The sequence below is a fragment of the Microcebus murinus genome, chromosome 15 (genome assembly GCF_040939455.1).
Source record: "Microcebus murinus isolate Inina chromosome 15, M.murinus_Inina_mat1.0, whole genome shotgun sequence".
NCBI classification, from domain to species: domain Eukaryota; kingdom Metazoa; phylum Chordata; class Mammalia; order Primates; family Cheirogaleidae; genus Microcebus; species Microcebus murinus.
In genome coordinates, this window is record NC_134118.1 from 40,407,347 (window position 1) to 40,433,480 (window position 26,134).

The 26,134-nt window shown below is 38.6% G+C and overlaps 1 protein-coding gene across 2 annotated transcripts in view; it reads left to right on the plus strand.

Annotated features, from left to right (window-relative positions):
• The window catches only part of NR3C2 (nuclear receptor subfamily 3 group C member 2), a 335,001-nt gene that overhangs the window by 218,167 nt on the left and 90,700 nt on the right, over positions 1-26,134 (plus strand). For both annotated transcript variants that reach the window (XM_076010596.1, XM_012783749.3), the window contains exon 4: positions 14,746-14,862. In XM_076010596.1, coding sequence (XP_075866711.1) covers positions 14,746-14,862 — 117 coding nt within the window. The remainder of the gene's footprint in view (positions 1-14,745; positions 14,863-26,134) is intronic.

Sequence of the window (26,134 nt, forward strand, 5' to 3'; positions counted from 1 at the left end):
GCTTTTAAAAAAAAAAAAAATCTTGCAGCAGAACAACAAATGGACCTTTAAAAATGAGAAAGAGATTTAAGCAAAAAGTTAGTTTTAAAAAGGATTTGGTGAAATTATCTTTCTGATGCTGAAAATAAGTGATTTTTTTTTTTTAAAAAGGGGGGACATATATATAAGATCTGGTTATTCCAAAATACCCACCAGGAGTAGTTATCGAACAGATACTCTTAACAAGTTTGGTGCCTTGCTAAAGAGCAGAGTTCCCCTGTTTGAATGAACAACAACAACTAAACCCCCAGAGTTGCTAATGGCTCTGGCATTGTAACAAATTACTAAGCAACGTATCATTTAGATAGTGATAGATATTAAACTATTTTATAAGTTACTGGCCCTTTTAGTTAAACTCTCTTGTAGCTTCAAGGTGTGAACAAGAAAACATTTTGCATAACATAAGCATAAAAATAAGGTTTGCAAGGAAAACAAGATTCTGTGGGTGAAATTTATTTGACAAGCTTGCTTTTTAAAAGGAAACAACAACAACAACAAAAGGGTTTAAGCTGTGCCTTAACTGTCATCAAGAGGTTTGTATCCCAACCTTTGGATTCCCACCACAGGGACCACATTCTCTGGGGTCCCTGCCCTTTAATCTGGGGAACAAGGAATTAAGGAGTAAACTACAGGAGAAGAGGGCTAAGTGGGGTACCTAGGACCCTTGTTGCAGGATTCAAGCTCAGGAACTCCCTTCTGCGTGTCCCTGTTGCTGAGATCTGAATCTCGGGGACTCTGGTGCTAGCTAGGCTGTCTCTCAGTCTCTAAGGGACCTGTGAAACAGCACGTTTCCCCATTGAGATTCTGAAAAAATTGAGTTATAAAGCAAAGAGCACCTAGTGGAAGATAAAATGTCACCCTTTGTTGGATAGATAAATGACTCTTAGTGATAAGAGTCAAAAGGGCCTGTGACCTGAGCCTTGGAATTGGGCACCCGCACGGGCACAACTGGCCTCCCCCCCACCCCACCATCCCCGGGACTGGAGGCCGAGCACCTGATCCCTGAGGCAGCCCCCCCCTCCCTGCCCCCTGGCCCCAGAGGAGGAAGAGCCGCTGAGGCAGGCCAGCCAGACTCACTCTTCTCAGTGTCCTCAGCAAAGCAGGGGAAGGGAGTAAAGGGAACAGCAGGAAGGGTGGCATCTTGGTGCCCCCTTTGCCTGGAAGGAAAGGTCAGAGGTGGGGCAGAAGCGGCCTCTCTAGGAGGCTCCATCTGGGTCCCAGCACTGCTTCTTTGGGGGCATGGGAAGGAATCTGGGTGCTGGGGCAGGGGCAGTCGTCAATGTCCAGTGTTTTGCTTATTTTCTCCACTCCTTTCCCTGTGTCTAAAGGGCTGTGCTCCCTAAGTGTGATAAAAACATGGAATTTGGGCATTCTCTTCATAAGATCTAGTTCAAGCACCCCTTTCTCTATGTTCTTTAAAGATGGTAAAGGGTATTTGTAGGTGATTGCTGTAGTTTTAGGACTTCTAGAACCTGGTTCTTTTCATACCTAATTTTCCCTGGGAACTTTAGTGTTTTGCTTGATAAGAGGGTCCTACCCCAATTCTCACCCAGGCTTATTGAGGATAGAGTGGTTTTTCCAGCTGTCGTTAGAGGCGCAGGACATTGACGGGGAGCTGAAGGAGATGTATGTATCACTGAATGAGAAATTAGCTGAGCTAGAGAAAAGCAGAAACAGGACTCCTTCCTAAGATCAAATAAAAAGAGGTAATGGCGGCGGTCTGGGGGCAGAGATGTGCATGAAGTGTTGCCACTACCTAGGCATGAAACTTAGCCAGGGTCGGCAGGCAGGGGAAAGGGGCATTGCAGGCCAACGCCCGTCTGTGGTTTAGGATGTCTGTAAGAATGGTGTTTGCAAAAAAAAAAAAAAAAAAAAAAAGAATGGCATTTGTGAGTTAGGACTGACCTATACATCTGTACCTGTGAATAGAGATACAAATACACAAAGAACCAATCTTCTGAGTTTTTCATTTTGTTAAAGTAAGCCACAAATTGGTGGGGTGTTTATTTTTTTATTTTTTTTTTTGAGACAAAATCTCGCTTTGTTGCCCAGGCTAGAGTGAGTGCCGTGGCATCAGCCTAGCTCACAGCAACCTCAGTCTCCTGGGCTCAAGCAATCCTGCTGCCTCAGCCTCCCGAGTAGCTGGGACTACAGGCATGTGCCACCATGCCCGGCTTATTTTTTCTCTATATATTAGTTGGCCAATTAATTTCTTTCTATTTATAGTAGAGACGGGGTCTCACTCTTGCTCAGGCTGGTTTCGAACTCCTGACCTCGAGCAATCCGCCTGCCTCTGCCTCCCAGAGTGCTAGGATTATAGGTGCACAAATTGGTTTTTAACACCAATTATAGTAATGATAACAATAAAACACCAATAATAAAGAAAAAAAACAGTAAAAATAATACAGTATTATCAGACCCTATGCTCCAATCTGAGCTTTGGTTACTTTTCCTGAAAACGGCCTTAAGTTTTGCTCAGCACATCTCGGAGCTCTCACCTGCCCGCCTCCCAGCCCTGTGCCCTGGTGACACCCTGGAACTTTGAACATGGTGCTTAAGGGTAGGAGCTCAAGAGTTTAAATAGTGAAGGGCCCTAGGAGGCCTTTCAGCAGACAATGCCACGTTATCGGATTTGTCTGGAAGTTGGATGATCTTCTGGGGAGGCTCTCGGCCCTGAGCAGGTGATCCAAGGAGCCCGGGTTTCCAGCCTGGGTTCCAGCAGAGTACCGGCCACCACGGCATGGGGAGTCCCCTTCATTCCAACCAACATGATTCTTCTCTTTCTTTTTTAGCATATTGAAGTCCATATGAGTCTTTTTTTTTTTAATTAAAGAATTATTGGATTTGAAGTGGTACATTAGTATAGGTGGGTTGACTAGTTACAAGTCCACTGCAACTATAATGATAATAGTAGTAATAATGGTAATAGCAGAAATACAGTGGTAACAAGAACAACCATTCACTGAATCCTTGCTGTATGCCAGTGACTATTTTAAATGCTCTATGTGATGCATTTTTCACAGTAACTCATGAGATAGGCACTTTTATAATTCCCATTAAACAAATCAGGCAGCTGACATACAAAACGGTTAAGTAACTTGCCTGAGGTCACACAGATAGTACGCAAGGATTCAAACTCTGCATTTCAGCAGTGTCACCAAGACAGCCTGAAGTGAGAAGAGAAAGGACCGGTGGACATAGGTAGGACTGGAGAGAAACTCGGGACTCCGTGAGCAGTTGAATGTAGAGGGCGGTGGGAGGAAGGGGCGTAAATCAACCATGACCCTGAGGCTTCTGGTTCAGACAGAGGGTGGTAGCTTTAAAATGGGGAACACGGGAGACTGCAGGGGGGCTGTCCGTGGGGTGGCAATGTTACATTTGATTTGTGAACATGGAGAGTTTGAGGTATCAGAGACACTCAGCAAACTGGTGGGCGTGTGAGTCTGATATGCCGAAGAGAGAAAGTGTTTTTGGAGCCCACGGGGCGCTGGCACACCCCCCCCACCCCCCCGCACATCCTTGGGTCACCAGACTGTGTAGACACCGCCTGCTCCTCCTCTGTTCCCTACTTCCCCAAGATGCAGCCAACCAGCCCGGCGGCTCACAGGGACATTTAACTATGTCCCTGCCTTTCCCTGGGCTAGTCCTTTGCTCAGGATGCCCATACACCTGTCCTCTCCACGTTTCAAATCCAAAACATTCCTTGAGGCTTATGTCAGATGCTTGCTTTCTTCCTAAAGGCTTCCTCACCGCCCAGCTCAGATGTGATGACTTCCTTCTTTAAAGTCACACCCTATCAATGCCACGTGATTTCTCTCAGTCATTTCAGCTCCCCAACTTTATTCCGCTGTAAGGGCTTGGAGGGAGTGGACTGTATTTTCTCTCTTTATATGTTGCTTTGAAAATCTTTGTGGAGTGGAATTAAATTATTGTCTGGAAACACATTTTAAATCACAGACCCTTCCTTTCTTCTTTGTGAGGGCCTTTCTCCTCAACCTGCTGGGCTCTACGTATCTGCTACCTCCACCCTGTCATCCGCTGGGGGGCGCAGTTCCCCTCAGGGCTCCGGCAGAGCGGAATTCAGCCTCCCGGCCTCACCTGGCCCCGAACACATGTGCCTACTTACTTTTGAGAGTTTTAAAATCAAGTAATATTGAAAACCAGACAAGAGCTATTGAGAGCAGCAATACAGGGAAGTTATAACTTTCCAGCATCTCACACCAGTCTTACGGTCCTGGGCCCTGGTCTAGAATCCTCAGCTGAGTTTCAAACAGATTGGAAAATCCTGGCTTTTTGTCCCATGTTTACCCTGATATAGTCCAACACTCTCACATCCTTGCCACCTTTTTAGAGAAAGTTGATTTGAAGATGGGATCAGAGCTGACTAGTATTTGTCTTGTCTCAAGTGGGCTCTTTTCGTCGAGAGGCCTTCCGAACTTAATGGTGACATTGTGCTCCCACAGGAAGCTCTTCACTCACTTGTATTTAACCAAGAGTTGATTGTGTTTGTTCTCTGAATTTTCTATTCCTACTTTTTTTTTTAAGAGTGACCTAATAACCAAGTAGGCGATGGATGATAACACCACTACCACCGTTTTATTTCATCTTATTTTTTTCAGTTCTTATTTCAGACCAGGCTTTATGCCTCTTGTCATATATATGGCAAGATAGATATATATGTATATTTATATTTTTATAAATGTATATTTATATTTATATATGTATATATTATATATATATATATCTTAATTTGAGTTCATATAACAACCTAGAAAATAGGCATTCCTATCTCCATTTTATAGATCCAGACACCGAGGCTCAGAAATGTTCAGCACCTTGGCCAAGAGTCTCTCAGTTCCTTATTGACTGAGTTAGGCCTGGGACCCTGTTCCTCACTGTCCTTTTGCTCATACTCTGAGACCCTTATATCACACAATCTGTATTTTCTCATTTGGGGCCAGCCCAAGTATAACAAAAAGTTGGTTCTTGATTTCAAAGTAGTTGAAAATTTTAAAAGATAATTTTCATCGACTTCAGTAACTTTTAAAATAATGAAGTTAACTTTGAAACACAAAATAAATAATTCTAGAGTTAAAAGCAATATCATAGTTTAAAACACTAGAAAAAGGGATACTTTTGATTTTTTTTTTTTTTTGTATTTTTGAACTCAACTTTATTGTTTTAAGTCCATAAGCCATTTTCTCTTTTATATGAGTATATCTGGCTTTCTATAAGTATGTGAATTTATGTTACATTTGTACCAACGGACCTTAGTGTCTTGGTACTTGATCCAGATTTATTCTAACGCTGGAGGCTTTCTATTTTCTAGAACGGCTGCCTCGTGTCCAGAAAGCTGCCACAACCTCAGGCAGGAGGTACATTGAACTAGTGCACGCAGAGGCATGAGTGACTGAAGTTTCCTGAGCCCTGCTGGACACATTTTTATTCTTAAAACAAGATGCTTTTACATTTAGATGATTCTGTAAAGGTTTAGATTTAAGGCAACCTAACCAACTTCAGTGGAGAATGATGTAGGCTGTAGGGGGGAAAGTATTTAGGATCTGGATGCCAAGAAAGCCCAGAATCCTTGCTTGGGATTCTGCCCCAGGCTTAAGCAGTTTCTGCCTTTCACAAAACCATCTACTGTTGCCTTGCAAATCCTCAGAGTTCTTTTTCTTAATTAAAGCAGGGGTAGGGAGTTCAAAAGTTAGAATACTGAAGACGGGGCAAAAATGATTGTATGTGTGAGTCTTTTGTAAATCAGCCACTTAGGAGCCAATAGGAGTCTTGTGTGAACATTCATTACTGTGGGGTTCCTGTCTATATACAGTATATTATATGCACATGTAAGCTGTGTGTGTCGTAGGTGTATTTTAGTTGATCCATAATCATGCCTTCATTCATTCTTCCAACATTCATTCAATTTCAGCTGTGTAGCAGGCAGGATGCTGTTCATACCACCTCTGCTTTCTCCATTACCTTATAGAATAATTCTCCTAGGTGCCCAGTAGAGTACCGTGGTGCCTATGGATGGAGGCGCAGTAAATTTTGTACAAAAGCTTTATTTTAGATGAATTTTTTTTTTTGAGACAGAGTCTCACTCTGTTGCCCAGGCTAGAGTACTGTGGTGTCAGCCTAGCTCACAGCAACCTCAGACTCCTGGGCTCAAGTGATCTTCCTGCCTCAGCCTCCCGAGTAGCTGGGACTACAGGCATGTGCCACCGTGCCCAGCTAATTTTTTCTATATATTTTTAGTTGTCCAGCTAATTTCTTTCTATTTTTAGTAGAGATGGGGTCTCGCTCTTGCTCAGGCTGGTCTTGAACTCCTGAGCTCAAATGATCCTCCCGCCTGGGCCTCCCAGAGTGCTAGGATTATAGGCATGAGCCACCACACCTGGCCAAAAGTTTTAAATGAATATTTTTAAATGTTTAAATCATATCCCATTTACTTTAAGCTATTTCTTTCCATTTTCTGGAAATGTTTATTTTTTCCCCCTTTTGGAGTATCATATATTACAGTGCTTGCTACCACACATCTAGACAGAACTGTCTCTACATTTTTTAAGGTGAAGTAATGGTTATAATCTATTTGAAAATTGTCCAGAAATTTGCATTTCCTCCTAAGCTTTTAATTTACTTGGTTTCCAATTTTTTGTACAAATGCTTGAATATGTATGCATATTAGCAACCCATATTGATAGAATAGGTTGTGGGGTTTTTAACTTGGGGATGGGGTGGTAACTAGATTACATTTTTTATTGAAATAACCCATAGCTGTTTATTTTCTTCAAAAAGGGTATGTATAAGATGCTGGCAGCTTCTTATTCACGTTTTAGAAAATTAAGCTATTTATGGACATAGCCTCATCTTCATCTATTAAAATTAATTTGTCAAAAAAAAAGCAGTAATGTGAAAGGTTTATTACTTCTGGGAGGAACTTATCTTATGGAGGCTGAATTTTGTCTTCTCATGTCCCCATCACTGAGGTAGTCTCCAGGGTGCTTCCCCCTGTATTTCCAGCTCCAGGTCTTCTGGGCACAGGTAAGATTCCAATTCCTGGCCATCTTGTGGTTGGATGAGATCATTGCACTAGATCTGAGCAATGAATAGTGAGTTTGTCCCTTCTGAGTTGGAGTGTTTGATTGCTTAAGTCAGATTCTGCAGAACAGAATTCCCAGCCTGTCTGCATTTGCCTAATTTATTCATCTTCACAAAGAGCAACTTTTGGCTTTGTTGGTTTTTCTCTGTTGTTTATCTTTTTTCTTCACCATTGATTTCCACTCATTATTATTTCATTACTTGTATTTACTTTGGGTTTAGTTTCTCTCATTTATAACTTAGGATAAAATCTTAGATCATCAACTGTAAATCTTTCTTCTTTTTTTTTCTTCTTTTCTAATATAAGTTTATAAAGCTAAATTTTTTTTGTTTAAGTACTGCTTTAGCTGTATCTCATAAGTTTACTAAGTTGAATTTTCATTATCATTTAATTTGAAATATTTAGTAATTCTTATTGTGATTTTTTTCTTTGACCATATAAATATTTAGAGATATGTTGTTTAATTTTCAGATACATGGGCTCTTCTAGAGATCTTTTTGTTATTGATTTATAATTTAATTACTTTATGATCAGAAAGCATTATGCATGATTTCCATTCTTTCAAAATTTGAAACTTGTTTTGTAGCTCAGGATATATTCTGACTCAGTGAGTGTTCCACATGCACTTGAAAAGAGCATGTGTGTTTTACAATTATGTTACTTGTATGCTAATTAAGTCAAAATGTTTGATAATATTGTTCATACTCTCTATATACTTACAGATCTTCCAGTGATCTTTAGTTTCTGAGATAAGAGATGATTGTGAATTCATCTTTTTGTCTTTTATGAATTTTTGTTTGATGTATTTTGAAGCTCTGCTATTAGATGCATAGATATTTAGGATTGTTCTATCTCAATTTGACTGATATGAAAAGACATTTTTTTATCTTTGGTAATATTTTTCATCTTGAAGTTTTCTTTGTCTAATATTAATGTAGAAAAAGCTTCCTTATGCTTATTGTTTGCTTTGTGTGTGTGTGTGTGTGTGTGCGCGTATTTCCATCCTTTAATCTTTAACTGGCCTGTACCTTTATGTTTAAAATGGATATTAACACAAACTTGAGTCTTGCTTTTTTAATCCAGTCTACCACTTTTGACTTTTAATTGGAGTATTTAACCCATTTACATTTAATGTAATTACTGATATACAGTACTTGAGTTTTTATCTTTTATTTTGGTATTTTCTTTTTGTTGCCTCTTATATAGTCACTTGTTTTTCCTTTTCTGTCTTGTTTGGGTTATTTGTTAGTATTCTATTTTATACCTCTGTCTCCTGATCTACCTTTTTTATTCTAGTGGTCATATCATGGTAGTGTTTCTCAAATATTAGTGTACATAATAATTATGATTATATAAAATATAGATTTCTATCCCAGAGTTTCTGAATTACTAGGTTTGGAGTAGGGACTCTGAACTTATATTTCCAGTATTCTTAGATAATGCTGATGCTAGAAGATCATTGCTCCATTACAGGATATACATTCAGCCCTCCATATCCATGGATTCCTCATCCATGAATTCAACCAACGATGGATCAAAAATGTTCAAAGAAACAAAAATAAAAATACAACAATAAAAAATAAAATTTAAAAACCCAATACATTATAATGACTATTTTACATAGAATTTACATGTAGTAGGTATCTACTAATCTATGATTTAAAGTATACAGAAGGGTGTACACATAGGTTTTATGCAAATAACACATCATTTTATATAAGGGACTTGAGCATCCCAGGAGGTATCTATGGTGGATCCTGGAACAATCTCCCATGGATACCAAGGGATGACTACTCTTTACTTATCATAATCTACCTTGAATTTCTGTCATTTCAAGTATGGTGTAAGAAACTTGCAATAGTAGAGTTTCATTTATTTCCCATCCTATTCTTAGTGCTATGCTGATAGATATTTTGTATGTACATATTTTATAAACCCCATAGTACATTTTATTATATTCACTTTAAACAGTTATTTGACTTTTAAAGGGTTTAAGAAAAGAAAGAACATTTCTTTAAAATTTTTCCATATAGTTACCATATGCAATTCTCTCCTTTTTGATATACCCAAATTTCTATTTGGTTTAATTTCCTTTCAGCCTGAAGAACTTCCTTTTTCATTTGTTATAATGTGATTCTGCTAGCAACAAATTATCTTAGCTTTAGTTTATCCAAATTTCTTCACCTTCATTTTGAAAAACATTTGCACATTTTTCAACCTAGAATTCTAGGTTGACAGTCTTTAAAGATGTTACACATTGTCTTCCTCTTTGCTAAAAAAAAAAAAAATTATCATTTATATTCTCCCTCTCACTTCTCCTTTTGGTACTGCAGCTACACACATATTAAATTGCAAATGCTGTCCCACAAGCATTGATGCCTTATTTATTTTTAAATTTTTTTCTCTTTGTGCTTTAGTTTGGATGATTTGTATTTCTATTTGTTTAACTTCATTGATCCAGTATATTCAGTGTCCAATATATTGTTAATTCTAACCAATAAATATTTTATATAATGTACTTTTCAAATTTCCTATCACATTTCTATCTGTTTTTGTTCCTATGTTTACTTTGTTTTTAGTTTCCAAATCTCTCCTGATAAGTCCACATTTCTTCACTCTTTCTAGTCATCTTTTCTTGTATATTCTAACATATCAGTTTAAAAATTCTCATCTGCTAATTCTAACCTGTGGGTCATCTGTGAGTTTGTTTCTACCGACTTGCCTTCCTGTAGTCTTTGGTTCTTCTTTTGTTTTTTGTATTTCTAATAGTTAGTATTGTATTCTGGACATGATGGAGACTCTGGATTCTATTTCTCTGAAGAATATTGGGTTTTATTCTAAATTACTGACAGATCGCCTTGAACTTGTTGAGCCTTTGCTTTATGCTTTTTTTTTTAAGTATAGGTCTGTTTTGCTTTTGCCTTTAATCCTGGAATTAAATGCCTTAATCGTGGGGTATAGTATTTCTTTGCTAGGGCATGGGCCCTCTGGAATTTCAGTGGAAAGCCTGAGGTATTTATTGAGTCCTAATTTAGTGGGATTCCAGCTCTGTGCCCCTGTGGTGGGCAGCAGCTGACATATCTGCTCAGAGTTTTTAGCATTAAGTTACTGTTTTACCCCCCCCCCCAGACTCTTTGGAGTCTCATGCCAAAAATTCGAGGATAGTTAATATGTAGATTTTTGTCTCTCCCCCCTGCTTCACCCAGACACACGGCTTTCCAGAATTTTCTCCGTCAATTCTAGCTGTTCTGGCAGTCCCCAAGTCTGTTCTCTGCCTTCTTGGATCAGTAAGATTGAGGCTTTTTGCTTGGTTTCTAGCCCCCCTGCTCTATGTGTGGAGTCCAAGGCCTGCAGGGAAAAAGCCATCCAAACATGCACCTTTTTTAGACTGCTTTTCTTTTTTTCAAGAGTCTATTTTCATACAGCTTCTGCCTACCATTGGTCACTCCTCAGTATCCTCAAATCTTCCTGTCTGCCCCCTACTCCTTTGGTGGACAGTTTATAATTGTCTGCGGGGGGTTTATATGATTTAAGCTATTCTGCCAGACTAGAACTAGAACTTTCCTCACAGTGGACGTGAAACTTAAATGAGAAATAAAGCCTTGTTTTGTTTACCACTGATTTTTTTTTTTTTAACCACAGGATTATTCCTGTGGCTACATATTCTAACTAGTAAATTGCTCCTAATTTGCATAGGGGCCATCTCTGAGAACTTTCCAGTGGACTGTTAATAGTGTCCCCTACTCCCATTCCACCTACCTATTGCATAATCTTCAGACTCGCATTTCTGAAACACAGCTCTGGAGCTCACATTGTCTCAGCAAGAATCTGCAGTGACATCCTGTCGCCTGCTGAATAAAATCTGAGTTCCTGAGCTTGTCATTCAAGGCTTCCACTGTCTGCTCCCCAGCATTCTGGGCTGTCTGCCGTACACGAGCATTATAATAAAAATCCTTTATCCCAAAAAGCCTAAGTTGTGACATATTCTGGATTTGCTTTCTTAACACCAGGAGAGCACAGTGTTGAAAATGGACATGACCGGATGCTTTTCATGTTTTCTAGATGCATTTTCTTGTTTTTGTTGTGATGGGTGTTTTAATACAGATTAAAGGATGAGACACACATTCCATAGTTGTACAGGTACAATTAAGATCTTTAATGTTTCCACAATTAAAAATATAAATGATGAAGTTGTCTGAAAACTATTATGACATGTCTGCGACAGTACGTTGCAGCTCTCCTGTCCTGTTTGTGGAAGGTGAAATGTTGTACCAGGAAGGAAATCATTTTCTAGTTGTTACAGTAACATGGACTAACTGACTTCTCCTCTCCTCTCCTCTCCTCTCCTCTCCTCTCCTCTCCTCTCCTCTCCTCTCCTCTCCTCTCCTCTCCTCTCCTCTCCTCTCCTCTCCTCTCCTCTCCTCTCCTCTCCTCTCCTCTCCTCTCCTCTCCTCTCCTCTCCTCTCCTCTCCTCTCCTCTCCTCTCCTCTCCCCTCCTCTCCTCTCCCCTCCCCTCCCCTCCCCTCCCCTCCCCTCCCCTCCCCTCCCCTCCCCTCCCCTCCCCTCCCCTCCCCTCCCCTCCCCTCTCCTCTTTCGTTCTTTCTCTTCTTTCTTGATATAATCTATTTTCTCTTTTTTAATTGACACATAATAATTGTACATATGTACAGTTGTACAAATGATTGTACATTTATGGAGTACATAGTGATGTGATATATATAATGTGTAGGATTTATGGGGTATTTATTTTTAAAAACTCCTTATAGAACAGTTCCAACTTTTAGAAGTCTTGGCTTTTGAATACCCAGAGAAGAGAATCTTCCAGTGTGTGTGCAAGACAGTGGCTATTTCTTATGCATTTTTGTATGCCTATAATCTAAAAGTCTTAGTTCCATTTATTATGAATTCATAAAAGTGAAAGAAAACCTTAGACTACATCAGACCAACTCCAGATGCAAATTTTTTGTGGCCTTGCACACATTGGAGATTACCCATAAGTACTTGTTGAATTTTGTTGAACAAAATTGTATTTAGCTATTTCTTTGGACTTCACAGTTTATTCAGTTCAGTGTGTGTTATAGATGAAATCTGTGGTTCTGTATTCAATCTCATACCATCCAAAAGGCACAGAGTGCAAACCGCCAATGGAGATGCTGGCTAGTAAATTGTTCACTCAAAGAATATTCCTCTGCTTCTCATTTCCAAAGAGCACTTTTAGTGTCCCATTAGACCACCAGTAAACTATTTGGCAAATTGGTGTTTAGAAAACCCTATGGCCTTGTTACATAGCAATATTAACAGACTTCCTGGATTCTGCTTCCACAAAGTGACACCTTTTTGGTAATTCACTTTACCAGTTCTATCGTGAGTTTCGTCTTGTGAACAATAGCAATAATGATATTTTTCTCCCCTGTGTCATAGGGCTATTGTAGAGCTTAAATAAGATACTACCACAATATGGCCTTGCAATTTTACTTCAAAACTGGGTACTTCTTCTCTATAATATTGTACAGCATCATGAAATGTTATATTAATCAGTTACCATCTTAACTGTGGATATTGATTGCCATTGTGTAATTATCTACACCTACCTATATTCATTAAGAGCCTTCAATTTTTTTTGAAAAAGGCATTGGATTACTATAATGGTGGAGTTTCATGTCTTCACTTTGATAGAGTTCTGTATTCTATTACCATTATTTTATTGTTATTATTATTACTAAGATTGACTATAATGTTACAGAGAATGTGCTCTAGATTAAATTAGTTCAATTACATTAAGCAGTGCACATTATTTTTATTGAGTATTTGCTGTAATTTGCTTAGTAATTCTCAGCCACATGGACATGGCGGTACTGGGCTAGAGAAAGTGCCTTGGAGCCTCTTCCGTACGCTACGGTTATCAGCAGGACCCCCTTCTTCTTTGCGTATTTGCAGGGCCCTGTGACTCAGTCCTGATTTCTCTCTCCAGTCTACGCTTACCCACCACATGACCTCACCCAGTCTCATGGCTTAAAATAACTTCCGTCAACTGATTACATCTCCAGCCCAGCCCTCCTCCTAACCCTGAGTCTGTGGCTCTAACTGCCAACACCTCCACTTGGATGCATGTTCCCGACTTAGCATGTCTGAGACTGAGCTGGGGTGATTCCCCAAGAACTTCCCCCTTTTTAATTAATGGTAGTTCCATTTTTGTATGTGTTTAGCCCAAGAATTTTAGTGCTTCCTTAATTCCCCCTTTCCTCTGGTCTACCAGCAAATCCTAGCAGCTCTGCTTTCAGAGTACAAGTTGGGTCTATCCACTTCTCATCACTGTCACTGCTACTATACTGACCCAGCCACTCTCATCCCTACCCTAGCTGGTAATAATTGCCTCCCACCCCTGGTCTCCCTGCTTCTGTCCTTGGTCTGCTGCAGTCAGTTTTCAACACAGCAGCCAGAGGGATGCTGTGAAAAGTAAAGCACATCAGGTGACTTCTGTGCTCAAAGCCCTCTAGGCTGGTGGCTTCCCATCTCAGAGTAAAGGCCAAAGTCATGAATGTGACCTCCAAAACCCCACGAGATCTGGCTCACATCGGCTCTTTATCCTTATCTTTTCTCACTCTCTACTTACTCTTCTCTGCTTATTCACTCTGGTATCCTCGCTGTTCCTAAAACATGCCAAGTGTCCCGCCTCACCCTTGTCCTCCCTCATTTGCTTTTCCCTCTACCTGGTTTATTTTCTCCATCCAATGTCCACACAGTTATACCAAAGCATCTTTAGACTTTATTTAAAATCATCTTCCCATGAGGCCCAACCCGTGTGGTCTAAAATTTCAATACCCTCTCCTACCTCCATCCTATTATGTACCCCTTCCGTTCCTTTTTCTCCCTGGCACTTCATTGCCGTCTACCATTTTGTGTAATTTTCCTGATCCCCTCATCTGTCTCCCCCAAATTGAATGAAAATTAACAAGAGCAGAGACTGTTGTCTGTCTTGGCCATTGCTGCATCTCAGGTGCTCCTAGTAGTGCCTGGTACCTAGTGCATGTTTGGGAACTATTTTTGAATAAATAATGGAGGTAGGCTACAATTTCATATTTGCCAGTAAATGCTACTCAGCCTATGCATTGCCTACATCTGAATTTTTTTTTTTTTTTAGTTCCAGGTTTGTTTACAGAATGAAATAGTTAAGCATTTCCAATTGTATAATTTGAAAGTCTTCCTAGTGAAGTCGCACGTGTAAATGGTGGGTGGGCAGGCATTAAACGGCTGCAGTGGAGCCTTTGTTTAGATGGTTCTGTTGTGATGCCTGCGTGAAATTTGCACCATTGCCTGAAGCCATGCAGCTATCCAAAACTTTAAACAATGGGGAAAGGTGTCTCTACTTATATGAGAATCTGTTTGGAAATAAATATAGTGTTAACCTATGTAACATAAAGTCTCAGCTGCATTAAGCTGACCATCTCCTTGTCTTTACTATCTGTAAGTCGTGTTTTCCTTCTACTTTTTTGAAAAAGAGATGTCATGGCAAGAAAGAAGAAGTTTTGTATTATTATTATACATATTAGTATTTTATTTTAGTATAATAGTTTTTTTAACAATTGTTTTTCTATTATTTTAATCAGGGCAACACAACTATTTATGTGCTGGAAGGAATGATTGCATCATTGATAAGATTCGAAGAAAGAATTGTCCTGCCTGCAGACTTCAGAAATGTCTTCAAGCTGGAATGAATTTAGGAGGTAAGTTTTGTGTTTGTTGTTTAACAAAAACTTTAGTATGTAGTATAACATCACTAGAATCTATGAACTCCCAGAATTGAGGATGAACCTAACATGGTGCAGAGATTTCTAAAAATCTAATGAGTTCTATTTTCATTCTAAAACATTTGAGGGAAAAAATATTTCTTAGCTGGAGTTAAAAAGAGGTATGTTGTATGACTATAGTCTTAGTGAATTTTTCAATCCTGAGTTTGCTGAGTTTTAAGAGCTGGGTACTTAACCAAAACCAAAACAGAAATAAGTGACTTTATACCTAAAACCATAACTTACAATTTTTATTGCCATGTCTGTTTAGAAATTAGACGTATATGTGATAACATTACTGAGATAAGAATACATACCTAACTCTAGGGGGTAAATGTAGTAAAGGAAGATCTATACGGAAAAAAAAACTTTAAAATGTTACAGAGGCTCATCTAAAGAAGGGGAGAGGTAATAGACTAGAACCAAATGGAGAAGTATACAACATCCATGGATGGGAAGCTTCAGCATCTTAATAGTATAAATTTTTCACAAGTTAATTCACAAATATAACACAATTCTAAGTTCCTAAAGAACAGCCAGGAAAATTCTAGAAATGAAATAATGAAGAGAACTAGCCCTACCAGATAGGAAAACATATTATTCAGTTACAGTAATTAAAATAGTCTGTGGTATTTGCTTATTGATTTATCAGATCAACAGAAAGTCAAGAAATAGATCCAAATATAATAATATGGGGATTTTGTACATAATAAAGCTGGCATTTCAGATCAGTGGGGAAAGGATAAATTATTCAATAAAAAGTATTGTGACAACTGGATAGCCATATGGAAAACAAGAAAGTTGAATGCCAACTCTTACTGTACACCAGAATAAATGCTGGTGCTTCAAAGATTTAAACTTTGAAAAATAACCAGAGATACTAAAAGAATTAAGAAGAATGGATTTCTTCTTCTACTCTCCAAGCAGAGAAGACCTTTCTAAGTCCTTCTTTCTGTGTATTCCACATCTGCAGATTCAACCAACCATGAATTTAAAATATCTGGGGAGAAAAATAATAATAATTAAAAAAAATACAACAATAAAAATAAAATATAGCAGCTATTTATATAGCTTACATTGTATTAGGTATTATATAATCTAAAGATATTTTAAAGTATTGAGGAGGATGTTCATATATGCAAATACTATACCATTTGATATAAGGGACTTGAGAATCTGTAGGTCTTGGTATCCTCCAAGGGCTCCTGGAGCCAATAATTCCCCATAGATAGAAGCCATGGATGAGTTTATAAAATAAACTCAGAAGCTATAAAAGCAAAAGATTGAGAAAATCAAATCATACTTACAAATCAAATATTATTGCAAAGGCAAACAGTATGAAACTGGAGGAAATACATGCATCTTGCAGACAAATGGTTAATTTTTCTCATAGATACAGAGCTCCTACAATTTCATAAGGGGAAACCCCAGCTCATTAGAGAAACAGGTAAAGGATATGAACAGAACAACCGCAGATAAAAGAATTACAGTTGGTTCCTGAAACACATGAAAAGATTCTAAATCTAATCATAATAATAGAAATGCAAATTAAAATGCAACATGATATAATTTTTTACCAATTCACAAAGATAAAACATTTTTTATGACATTGTTTGATGAGAGTATAGAAATAAAATCAAACTCATTGGTGATCTCGTGCGTTTTAGGTAGGAGTATAAATTGGTACAACCCCTATGGAGAACAATTTAGCTGTTTCAATAAAATGTTAAAAGGCACATGCCCTTTTACTCAATTCCACTTTTAGGAATATATCTTAAGTATATTTTTGCAATGTAAGAAATGATACTTGCATAAAATATTCATTGTAGCATTGTCAAAAATGAGAAATACATTAAATATTCATGTGTTCAGGATTGATTAAATAAATTACAGAATACTCTTCAGACATTAATAAAAATAAAGAGAGCTCTATATGCATGAATAGGGACTGATCTCCCAAATACTGTTTAGCAAAAAAGTCAGGTTGCTAAATAACATATTTTGTATACTATTTGTGTACAAGTTGCATATCTATTTTAGAAAAAAGAACATATTGGATAGAACATTTCTGGAATGATTTACAAGGTACTAGTAGTGGTGGTTGTCTCAACAGAAAGGATTTGGGTAGCTGCAAAATAAGGGTAGGAATAAGAACCCATTGTTACCATATATCCCTCTGTGCCTTTGAATTTTGTATTGTGTTGCAAGGGTATACTGTATACGGGTATTATCTATTTTATTTCAGAATATTATGGGGGTACAAATGTTTTGGTTACATAGATTGCTTTTGTACAGCTTGAGTCAAAGCTGTAAGTGTGTCTATCACCCAGATAGTGTACATTGTACCCATTCGATGTAATTTCACCCATCCTCCCTCCCCTCTCCCACCTGCATGATTTCCCATGAGTTTTACTTCTTATACATACTTGTGAGTGCTGATTGGTTAATTCCAATGAACCAATAGTGAGTACATGTGGTGTTTGTTTTTCCATTCTTGGAATACTTTACTTGGGAGCACCAGCTCCAGTTCCATCCAGGCTATTATAAAAGCTATTAATTCATCATTTTTTATGGCTGAGAAGTACTCCATAGTATATATGCCACATTTTATTAATCCACTGATGAACTGATAAGCACTCGGCTTGATTCCACATCTTTGCAATTATGAATTGTACTATAATAAACATTCAAGCTCTGACTCCAGGGGGCAGGGGGGCAAGGGCAATATATATATAACCTTAACATTTGTACCCCCATAATATGCTGAAATAGAAAAGAAAAAAGAAAAGAAAAAAAAACATTCAAGTGCGAGTGTCTTTTTGGTAAAATGGCTAATAAACATTAAAAATGCTCAATGTCTCGAATGATGAGGGAAATGTAAATCAAAAGTACAATGAGATATCGCCTAACTCCTGTAAAAATGGCTTTTATCAAAAAGTCCCAAAATAACAGATGCTGGCGTGGGTGCAGAGAGAAAGGAACGCTTACACACTCTTGGTGGGACTGCAAACTAGTACAGCCTCTGTGGAAAGTAGTGTGAAGATACCTCAAAGAACTAAAAGTAGACCTACCATTTGGTCCAGCAATCCCACTAACTGGGTATTTACCCAAAGGAAAAAAATGCCATACTACCTGTTTAAAAGAAATAAAGTAATTCAAAAACTTATTCAAATGAGACGTCGTTCTTCTTTGCTTTGATGAATGCATTCACTGGCTGGCTAGTCAGGACTAGGGGGTAAACATGGTTGCCTGGAGAGCAGCTCTTGGAAACGTCAAGAGGAAGATGAGTGTGGCCTGGGAGGACTGCTAATGTGGGGGGCGTGCTCCAGGTGCCTCAAACAGCAGCCAGAAAGAAAGGCGCACCCTGGTTAAGAGGGCACGCTCTGGAACCAGAGTGCATGGTGGGGAGACCCGTGTTCTGCCACTCACTGACCTTGTAACCTGATTAGGTCACCCCTCTTCTGTGCCCAGTGTCCTTATCTGCACCTGCCGTTGATCACCAATACTACCTCTTGGGCTGTCGTGGCGTTCAGTGAGTAAATGTAGGACAAGAAGATGTAACTCGAGCATGTTAGTTGGTGGTGGTAAAGCTCACTGAGGTTCCATGGCACAGTTGCACATAATCTCATTTCATCCTACCAACCCTCTGAACCCCCCGAAAAGGCGTTATTGCCCCATGTTTTGGGGACGGTGGGCCTCTGGTGCCCAGAGGCGTTAAGTGCTTTGCACAGGCAGTGAGATAATGGAGAGAGATCTAGGACCTCGGGGCTCCTGGTCTGGTGTTTGCGTTGCACCACAGTGACCCCCTTGTTCTGCTACCCAAGTCCACATGGACGTGGCTCAGAAGATCCCTTTCTGTAACATGTGAGTGAGGATCAGGAGAGATTATTAATCATTTAAAAGGTAGATGGCACAAGGGTATAGCCATTGGTTGTAAAGCGAATTCAATCTATTTTATAAACGTATCTGAATTTTTAAAACAGCACACACTAGGAAGATATGTTTTAAAGTATCTATATATAATTTTTATATTGCTTTACAAATAAAGTATATATTTACATATAATATGTAAATATTACTATGAATATGATATGTATATCATTATACTGTATAATACATAATTACTATTGGTTACTATAAAATAATAAGAAAATATCTATACTTATAATTCCTACCTCATTGGGTGTTTTAAGTATTAACTGAGTTAATTACCTTCAGAACAGGGTTTCTCAACCTCTGCCCAGTAGACATGTGGGGCCTGAAGGTTCTTTGTTGTAGCGGACTGTCCTGTGCGTGGTAGAATGTTTATCAGCACCCTTGGTCTCTCCCTACTGGATGCCAGTGGCAAGCCACTCTCCCCTAGTTGTGACAACTAAAAGAGTCTCCAGACTTTGCCAAGTGTCCCCTGGAGGCATTGACACCCATTGGTTTAGCAATAATAGTAAATAATAGTGAGCGTTATTTCGGTGTTAGGTTATATATGCCATCAAAGGAGGAATTTTTGTTCATTTTTTTCATTCCTTTATCCCCTGTGACTAGAACAGTGCCAGGTACAAAGTAGGTGTTCACTAGATATTTGTTGAACAACTGAATGAACAGCTGGTATTTTTGAGGGCTTGCTGTATTCTGAGTACTCTGCTAAGCCCTAGATATGTGTTATCCTATTTAAGCCTCCTAAGCAACACTAGGAGATAATATGTCCATTGTACAACTGAGTTCATAGGAGGAAAGAGAGGTTCAAGAGCTGGCCCAAAGACACAAAGGCAGGGAGTGGCAAAGCCAGACCCCAGATCTCTGTTCCTGGCACCAAAGCCCATGCCAGCATTGCTTTGCTATACAGAGCAGGTCCAATGTAGGTAGGTTGGCTCAACTGATCTATTAAAGGGAGCCATGGTACACAGGTGTTTTACTTGCATCAATTACCTACAATTACCTGTGAGATTTGGCACAAGACATGCTATAAATTTTACATAATATGTTACTGGCTTCTGTATATACAGGATAGATTTTGTGGGTTTTGGTTAAAAAATATATATATATATGTTAGTAGAGAGAGCTCGCTTTGAATCTTGAGGTCATTGAAAGTAGTCAAAAATAGGCAGAGTGAAAATTGATACTTGTGCAAGTGGTATTTTCTTTAGGCTCAGGTTATAATTTAACAACTTCTGGTTCATGAATTAAACAATTAACTCTTACTAGTTGTCCAGTTGCGGTAACATGCATTGTAATTTTTTTCTTTTACACCACTTCTTTTGAAGCCTTGCTTTTAGTTTCTTTGGGAAAAAGAAATGCAACCTTGAATGTGAAGCAAGTTCTAAAATTAAAAATGTGAATTAAATTAAAACCTTAGTATGCATGTTCCAATTGCACGCATATTCCTAGCAAAGCCGGGCCGTCCCATCTCTTTTTACCCACCCTCTTCCCCAGACGTCTTTTGGGAGACAAGGCAGATGGCAACGTAGTGTAACACTTGGAAGACCTTTACTTTTATTGAAGGACCATGACTCCAGGAACAAAACCCAAACTACTTTCAGAATATTTTTCTTCCTATCCCGTTGGTTGACTAGCATACAATCCTAACTGTGACCCCAAACCAGCCTCTCCTTAGCAAGTGGAAGGAAGGAAGGTAGAGTTTGTAGATTTATATTTCTCAAAAATGAAAGCTATAAAATGTGCCTCTTCCCTTCTTGCTAGACCCATTGCCTCCTTCCTGCCACAAGTAGGATTCCTTTTCTTTAAAATCCTGCTGGGCTGTAGGCTGCATGCAAAGGAAAATACAGCAGAAGATGTGAGAATGTCAACAGAGAAATTGAAAGGAAAATAACAGCTCTTTGGCCCCAAGCTGAGCCTGCCATTCTTGCTATAGCCCCATTAGTGGATCTAAAAAAGTCGCGATTCTATATACATGAGAATTGGCTGCTTTGTATAGCCTTCTCCAAAGGAATTAATCACTTCTGTTTTATATGCCAGTGTTCTGAAAAGGGTGATGTATACATGTCTTTTAGAGTTTTTCCAAAAATATACACAGCACAGCACTAAAGTTATCTGGCCTTTCGACCAAGTCCTTCCCAGTGCTCCTGGCTCGACTGCACTCTGATGGCAGAACACAGAGGGGGATATTAGAGGTTTTTCTATCCTAGTCCTCCCATTTTACAGATGGGAATTTGGAATGGAAGATGGTATCATTAGAGACCTGAAAAAGGCAACGTAAGGATCCCAATTCAGTTATCTTTCCTCCTTTCTAAACCACCCCTTATTTCATTTTTTTAGTAGATATGCTAGGAAGTCCACTTTCACATTTCATTAATGAAGACTTTAAAATATTAAAGCTTTGCTTGGTTTAGATTTAACAATGTAGACTTTACAGGCCACAGGATGTTTCTTAAAACTGGTTCCTACTTCTGGTTCCAGTTTCCTTCCAAAAAGTATCTACAGCTTTTTTAAACCCCAGAAATCACTTGACTCAGTTTAGCAGAATTCTTTAAGGGTGGCCATATTGGGTCCACCTTTCCCTCTCAGAATGTGACATGTCACATGGAAATCGAGAAGGATCTCAGACACGGACGGGAGGAGCAACAGCAGACATCACAGTTGCTTTTGGGGGATGGAGAGAAGGAAGCTAGGTGAAAAGGGAAGGGAAACATAATGCCAATGCTGGAAATTGTTCGATGCCCTGTGCATTACTGGTAAGAATGGAACCAAAGCAGAGAAAATATTTAAATTAGAACTCATCCACATAATGCAAAATTAATGAGCCAATAAAATTATGGCTGTGAACATTTTATAACTGCATAGAATACTTTCTGAAAAAAGTAACAATGAAAAATTAGCATGCAAGTTATTTAGGTTACTTATTCTGTGATTACAACTATATATGAAAAGATTTGCATGAGTCAAGAGACCAGGAGGAAGTGTTAGAGCACCAAAAATGGTTTGTTAGTGAAGTAAGATTATGGTTATATTTTTTTCTTATATCTTTTCTAGTTTATTATTATAACATGAACTTGTTTTATAGTAATAATAAAATGTAAAGAAAATAGACCTCACAATTTTGAATTAAAAAGAAAGGAAGCATAAGACCGGGGTGGGGAACCTTTCATGTTGGAAGGCCTCATAAATTTAGCTGTAATCAAATAAGGCCACATGCAAGAAACTTCAATTAGATATACTTAAAAATGTACATTATTTTGTAAAAATCTAACTTCTGTGTACATAATAGTTTCAGAAAGTGAAAACTATTTGTTAATGTTAAAATTAACCTTTTAATGACTTTCTGTTGGCTTTGTGTTGGAAAGCATTTGAATATTTGGTTGCAGCATGAAGGTCTGCCTGATTTTCTAGATGGATATCAGTCATTTGTGACCTCAAGGACATCTTGATTTGAGTTAGGTAGAAGAATGTAGATTCGCAGCAATAATTGGTTGAAAAGCAAGAAAGCATTTTGGGGGGCATGTTGCCAAAGGCGTGGATGTTCTACATTTTTCCATATTTCAGTTGGATCTTTCTTAGCATCAAACAACAACTTTAAAATGTCAGCTACTGAGAGCTCAGAGCTCAATCAATTCTTTTTTTCTATTTTTTATTCCAGCATACTACATGGGTACAAATGTTTAGGTCACATATATATTGCCTTTGCCCCACCCAAGCTAGAGCTTAAAGTATGTCCATCCCCCAGATGGTGCACACTGCACCCATTAGGTATGACTATACCCATGACCTCCTCCCGCCTCCCACCTGCCCAACACCTGATGAATGTCATTACTATATGTGCATATAAGTGTTGATCAGTTAATACCAATTTGATGGTGAGTACGTGTGGTGCTTGTTTTTCTATTATTGTGATACTTCACTTAGTAGAATGGGTTCCAGCTCTATCCAGGATAATACAAGAGGTGCTAGAACACCATTGTTTTTTGTGGCTGAGTAGAACTCCATGGTATACATATATACCACGTTTTATTAATCCACTCATGTATAGATGAGCACTTGGTGTGTTTCCATATCTTTGCAATTGTGAATTGTGCTGCAATAAACATTTGAGTGCAGATGTCTTTATTATACTTTTTTTCCTTTGGGTAGATGCCCACTAATGGGATTGCTGGATCCAATGGTAGTTATACTTTTTGAGAGATCATTTGAAGAATACACAGCTGTTACAGACCTATTAATTGGAGAATACAATGAAAGGTTCCTTAACTTTGGGAATCTTGACATCACACTCAAATTAGCATTTCAGCCTCACCTAGTTGATATCACCAAGGCACCTAAAGAACTACAGATAGCAATTGCTCTAGGCCCTTTAGCTACCTCAGTGATACCAACTAAGTGAGGCTGAAATGCTCATTTAAATGTGATGTCAAGATTCTCAAAGTCAGTAAACCTTTCATCGTATTCTCCAACTAATAGGTCTATTTTGAATATTTGTATTTTGAAACATTATGAGGATCTAAGCATCCTACAACTTTGGCAATGCATTCTTTCACAACTTCTACATCACTGAATGGCTTCCCTTTTTTCCAGAGTATATAAGCTACTTTATAAGTTGCTTCAGTGGTATTATTTCCAGGTCTTATTGCTCCTTGAAAGAATTGTCTTTGCTTTTGCTTTTTTCACATTTTAATTTCTGCAATACAACCTTTCGCACCTCTCCATCTAATTGAAAATATTTGTGGTCCTTGTGAGTGTTATAATGCTGATGAGCATGGAGTTTCTTTCATGTTGATGTTGCAGGATCACAAAGCAAGCAAAATCATCTTATCCTTAGCAGAAACAAGATAACATTGCAATTCCCAATCCTCATTAAAAAATAAGTTTTCTTCTGCGTTCTTTTGGTCTTCTTTGACATGATGGGTTGTTAAACAGACAGAATTAAAAAATCCTGTTGAGCTGTGCAACTATTCACAAGTTCCACTACAAACAGAAACACAGTGCACAGTTGTCAAAGGCTGGTAACAGACTGGCATACTCGACCCCCATAAACCCTCGCCAGCCCGCCTTGTCCAATAGTGGCACCAGTCAGGCAGGGGAAGTTAGCAGTAAATCATGAGTGTAGCAGCCGTCAATGTAGCCCTTATGGCTTACTAATGTTCCAGTTATGCTGGTCAATCTGGGAGGATTATTTTGTCGAAACTTATTTTATTCTTTGGTATTTTAAATACATTCTAAAGATAAAATATATAAAAGATGAACAAAAATAAAATAAAAGGATTCTGTAAAAATTGGATTCAGTCAAAAAGCCTCATTTAAGTAAGGACCTAGAAGGCCACCATGTGGCATTAAGGCCATAGGTTCCCCACTCCTGCAGGAGACTAATAATGCTACCAAGCAGCAGAGGTAAAGCATAAGACCGTGGATAGCCAGAGGAATTATCTCTGAACCAGAAAGAAGAAAAAAAACAAGAGTCATCTGTAAGTCACCCACTGTGAAATACTTTAAAAACTGAAATGGAGAAGTGAGTGGAAAACCAAAGACCTAGAGACCAAAGAATCATAAAATCATGACTGGCACTCCAAACCCAGAGAAAGAGAGAGAGAGAGAGAGAGAGAGAGAGAGAGAGAGAGAGAGATTTTTTACTTGAGGAAAATCAGCCTCACCAGCCAGCAACTTACTGGGTCTAGTCTTCCCTGTCACTAGCCACACTCACTGGCGGTGTAGGTCTGGTGAGAGAAATCACGGGATCAACGCCAGTGAGAGAGCAGGTTTAATATCTGAAATCCAATAAGGAAATCATTTTTGGGTGTCCTTAAGGATCTCCCGAGGCAGGATATGCAGTAGTTGTAGAAGTTTAGAAAAAGCCCAAGTGTATGGAGTTTTATGAAAGAGATGTCATTTCTCACATTCTTTCTTTCTATTCCTCTTGCTTATAGAAAGTAAGAATTTCAACGGGACTTTTGAATGGTAAAGTCGAGGGAGAAATAACATAGTTTTATAAATCAATGGAAGTATGTCTTTTGAATTTTCATGTTTGTTAAGCTATATTAATTGCCATAGTAATATAACTGTTGACATAAACAACTGGAATTTTTACCCTGCAAAATTTTGTGAAGAAAAGTTCAGGACCGGTTCTAAAACAGATAGAACTTAGAAGATTTACTCTATGTCTTCAATTATAAGATGTTTTTCCATTCATATTTTAACTGTATGATTATAATTTGCAGTCACTTTGTACATTTTATATTATTAAGTTTCCTTCAAAACTCAATTAAATTGGTGTCTTATTTTATGACTGATGACATCTTAGAAAAGAAACAGTGTACAGGCATTCAATACAAAAGTCCATTCCTCTTCAGCAAAATATATACATTGGTGTACACTCACGCTTCGGCGAGCTCACCCAAGTAGGGTCTTTTTAAATATAAAACTCAAGGATGTTGGAAAAGTTCTGCTTGGGTATCCAAGTGTCCTCTGTTGCTTCCATTTTTCTTTTAACTTTTTCATTTCAGTCTGTCCTGGTAGGCTGTCATCCCAGTCTTCCTTAAAGAGCCTGAGAGCTTAGTATTTCAGACATTTTGGGTCTAGGAAATCTTGTCATTTGTCCTTGGTGGTCTTAGGAGACCAAGAATTCCAGCTGTCCTACCTCTTTCCAAGCAGCATCCTTAATACACAGTCTCTTCAGGCCGGGACCCCAGCAGCCTCCCAGTTTTACACACTCACTGATATTTTCTGTAATACACTTATTTTCTATCTCTGTTACAGTAGTAGAGGGGTTTGGTTTTGTTTTTTGTTCATGGCACCTCACATTATTGTTACAGTCTTTCAGGTTACTTCAGATAATGGGGTTTTATGATAAGAATATTGATTGCACAGCCAGTCTTTGTAAAAGATTAGGGTGTCATTCAGTATATAACAGGCTTTCAATTTCTAGGACTTTTCTCTTTGTTTTTTCTCTTTTTTTACCTGCTGCTTTCTGCTGCTTTCACTCCACCTAATTCTCTCCGCCCTACCTTTTCGCTTTTGCGTGCTCGTGGTTTTCACTACACATAGCTGCTTAATGCCTTCTCTCTGCCTGTCTCTCAGCTTCGTTGTCCTCTGAGGGTCCTGCCTTCAGAAATCCTGGGAGAGGGTATGGATCAGTTGGTTGGTCATCGTCCAGAACAAAGCTGCCAATTGAGTCGAGTCCTCCAAAGAATATAGACAAATGTCCGCCTTTGTCTCCCTTTCCTCACCCAGGCTGATGTGGTCAAACTTCAAATTTTAACTGAGTGATTAT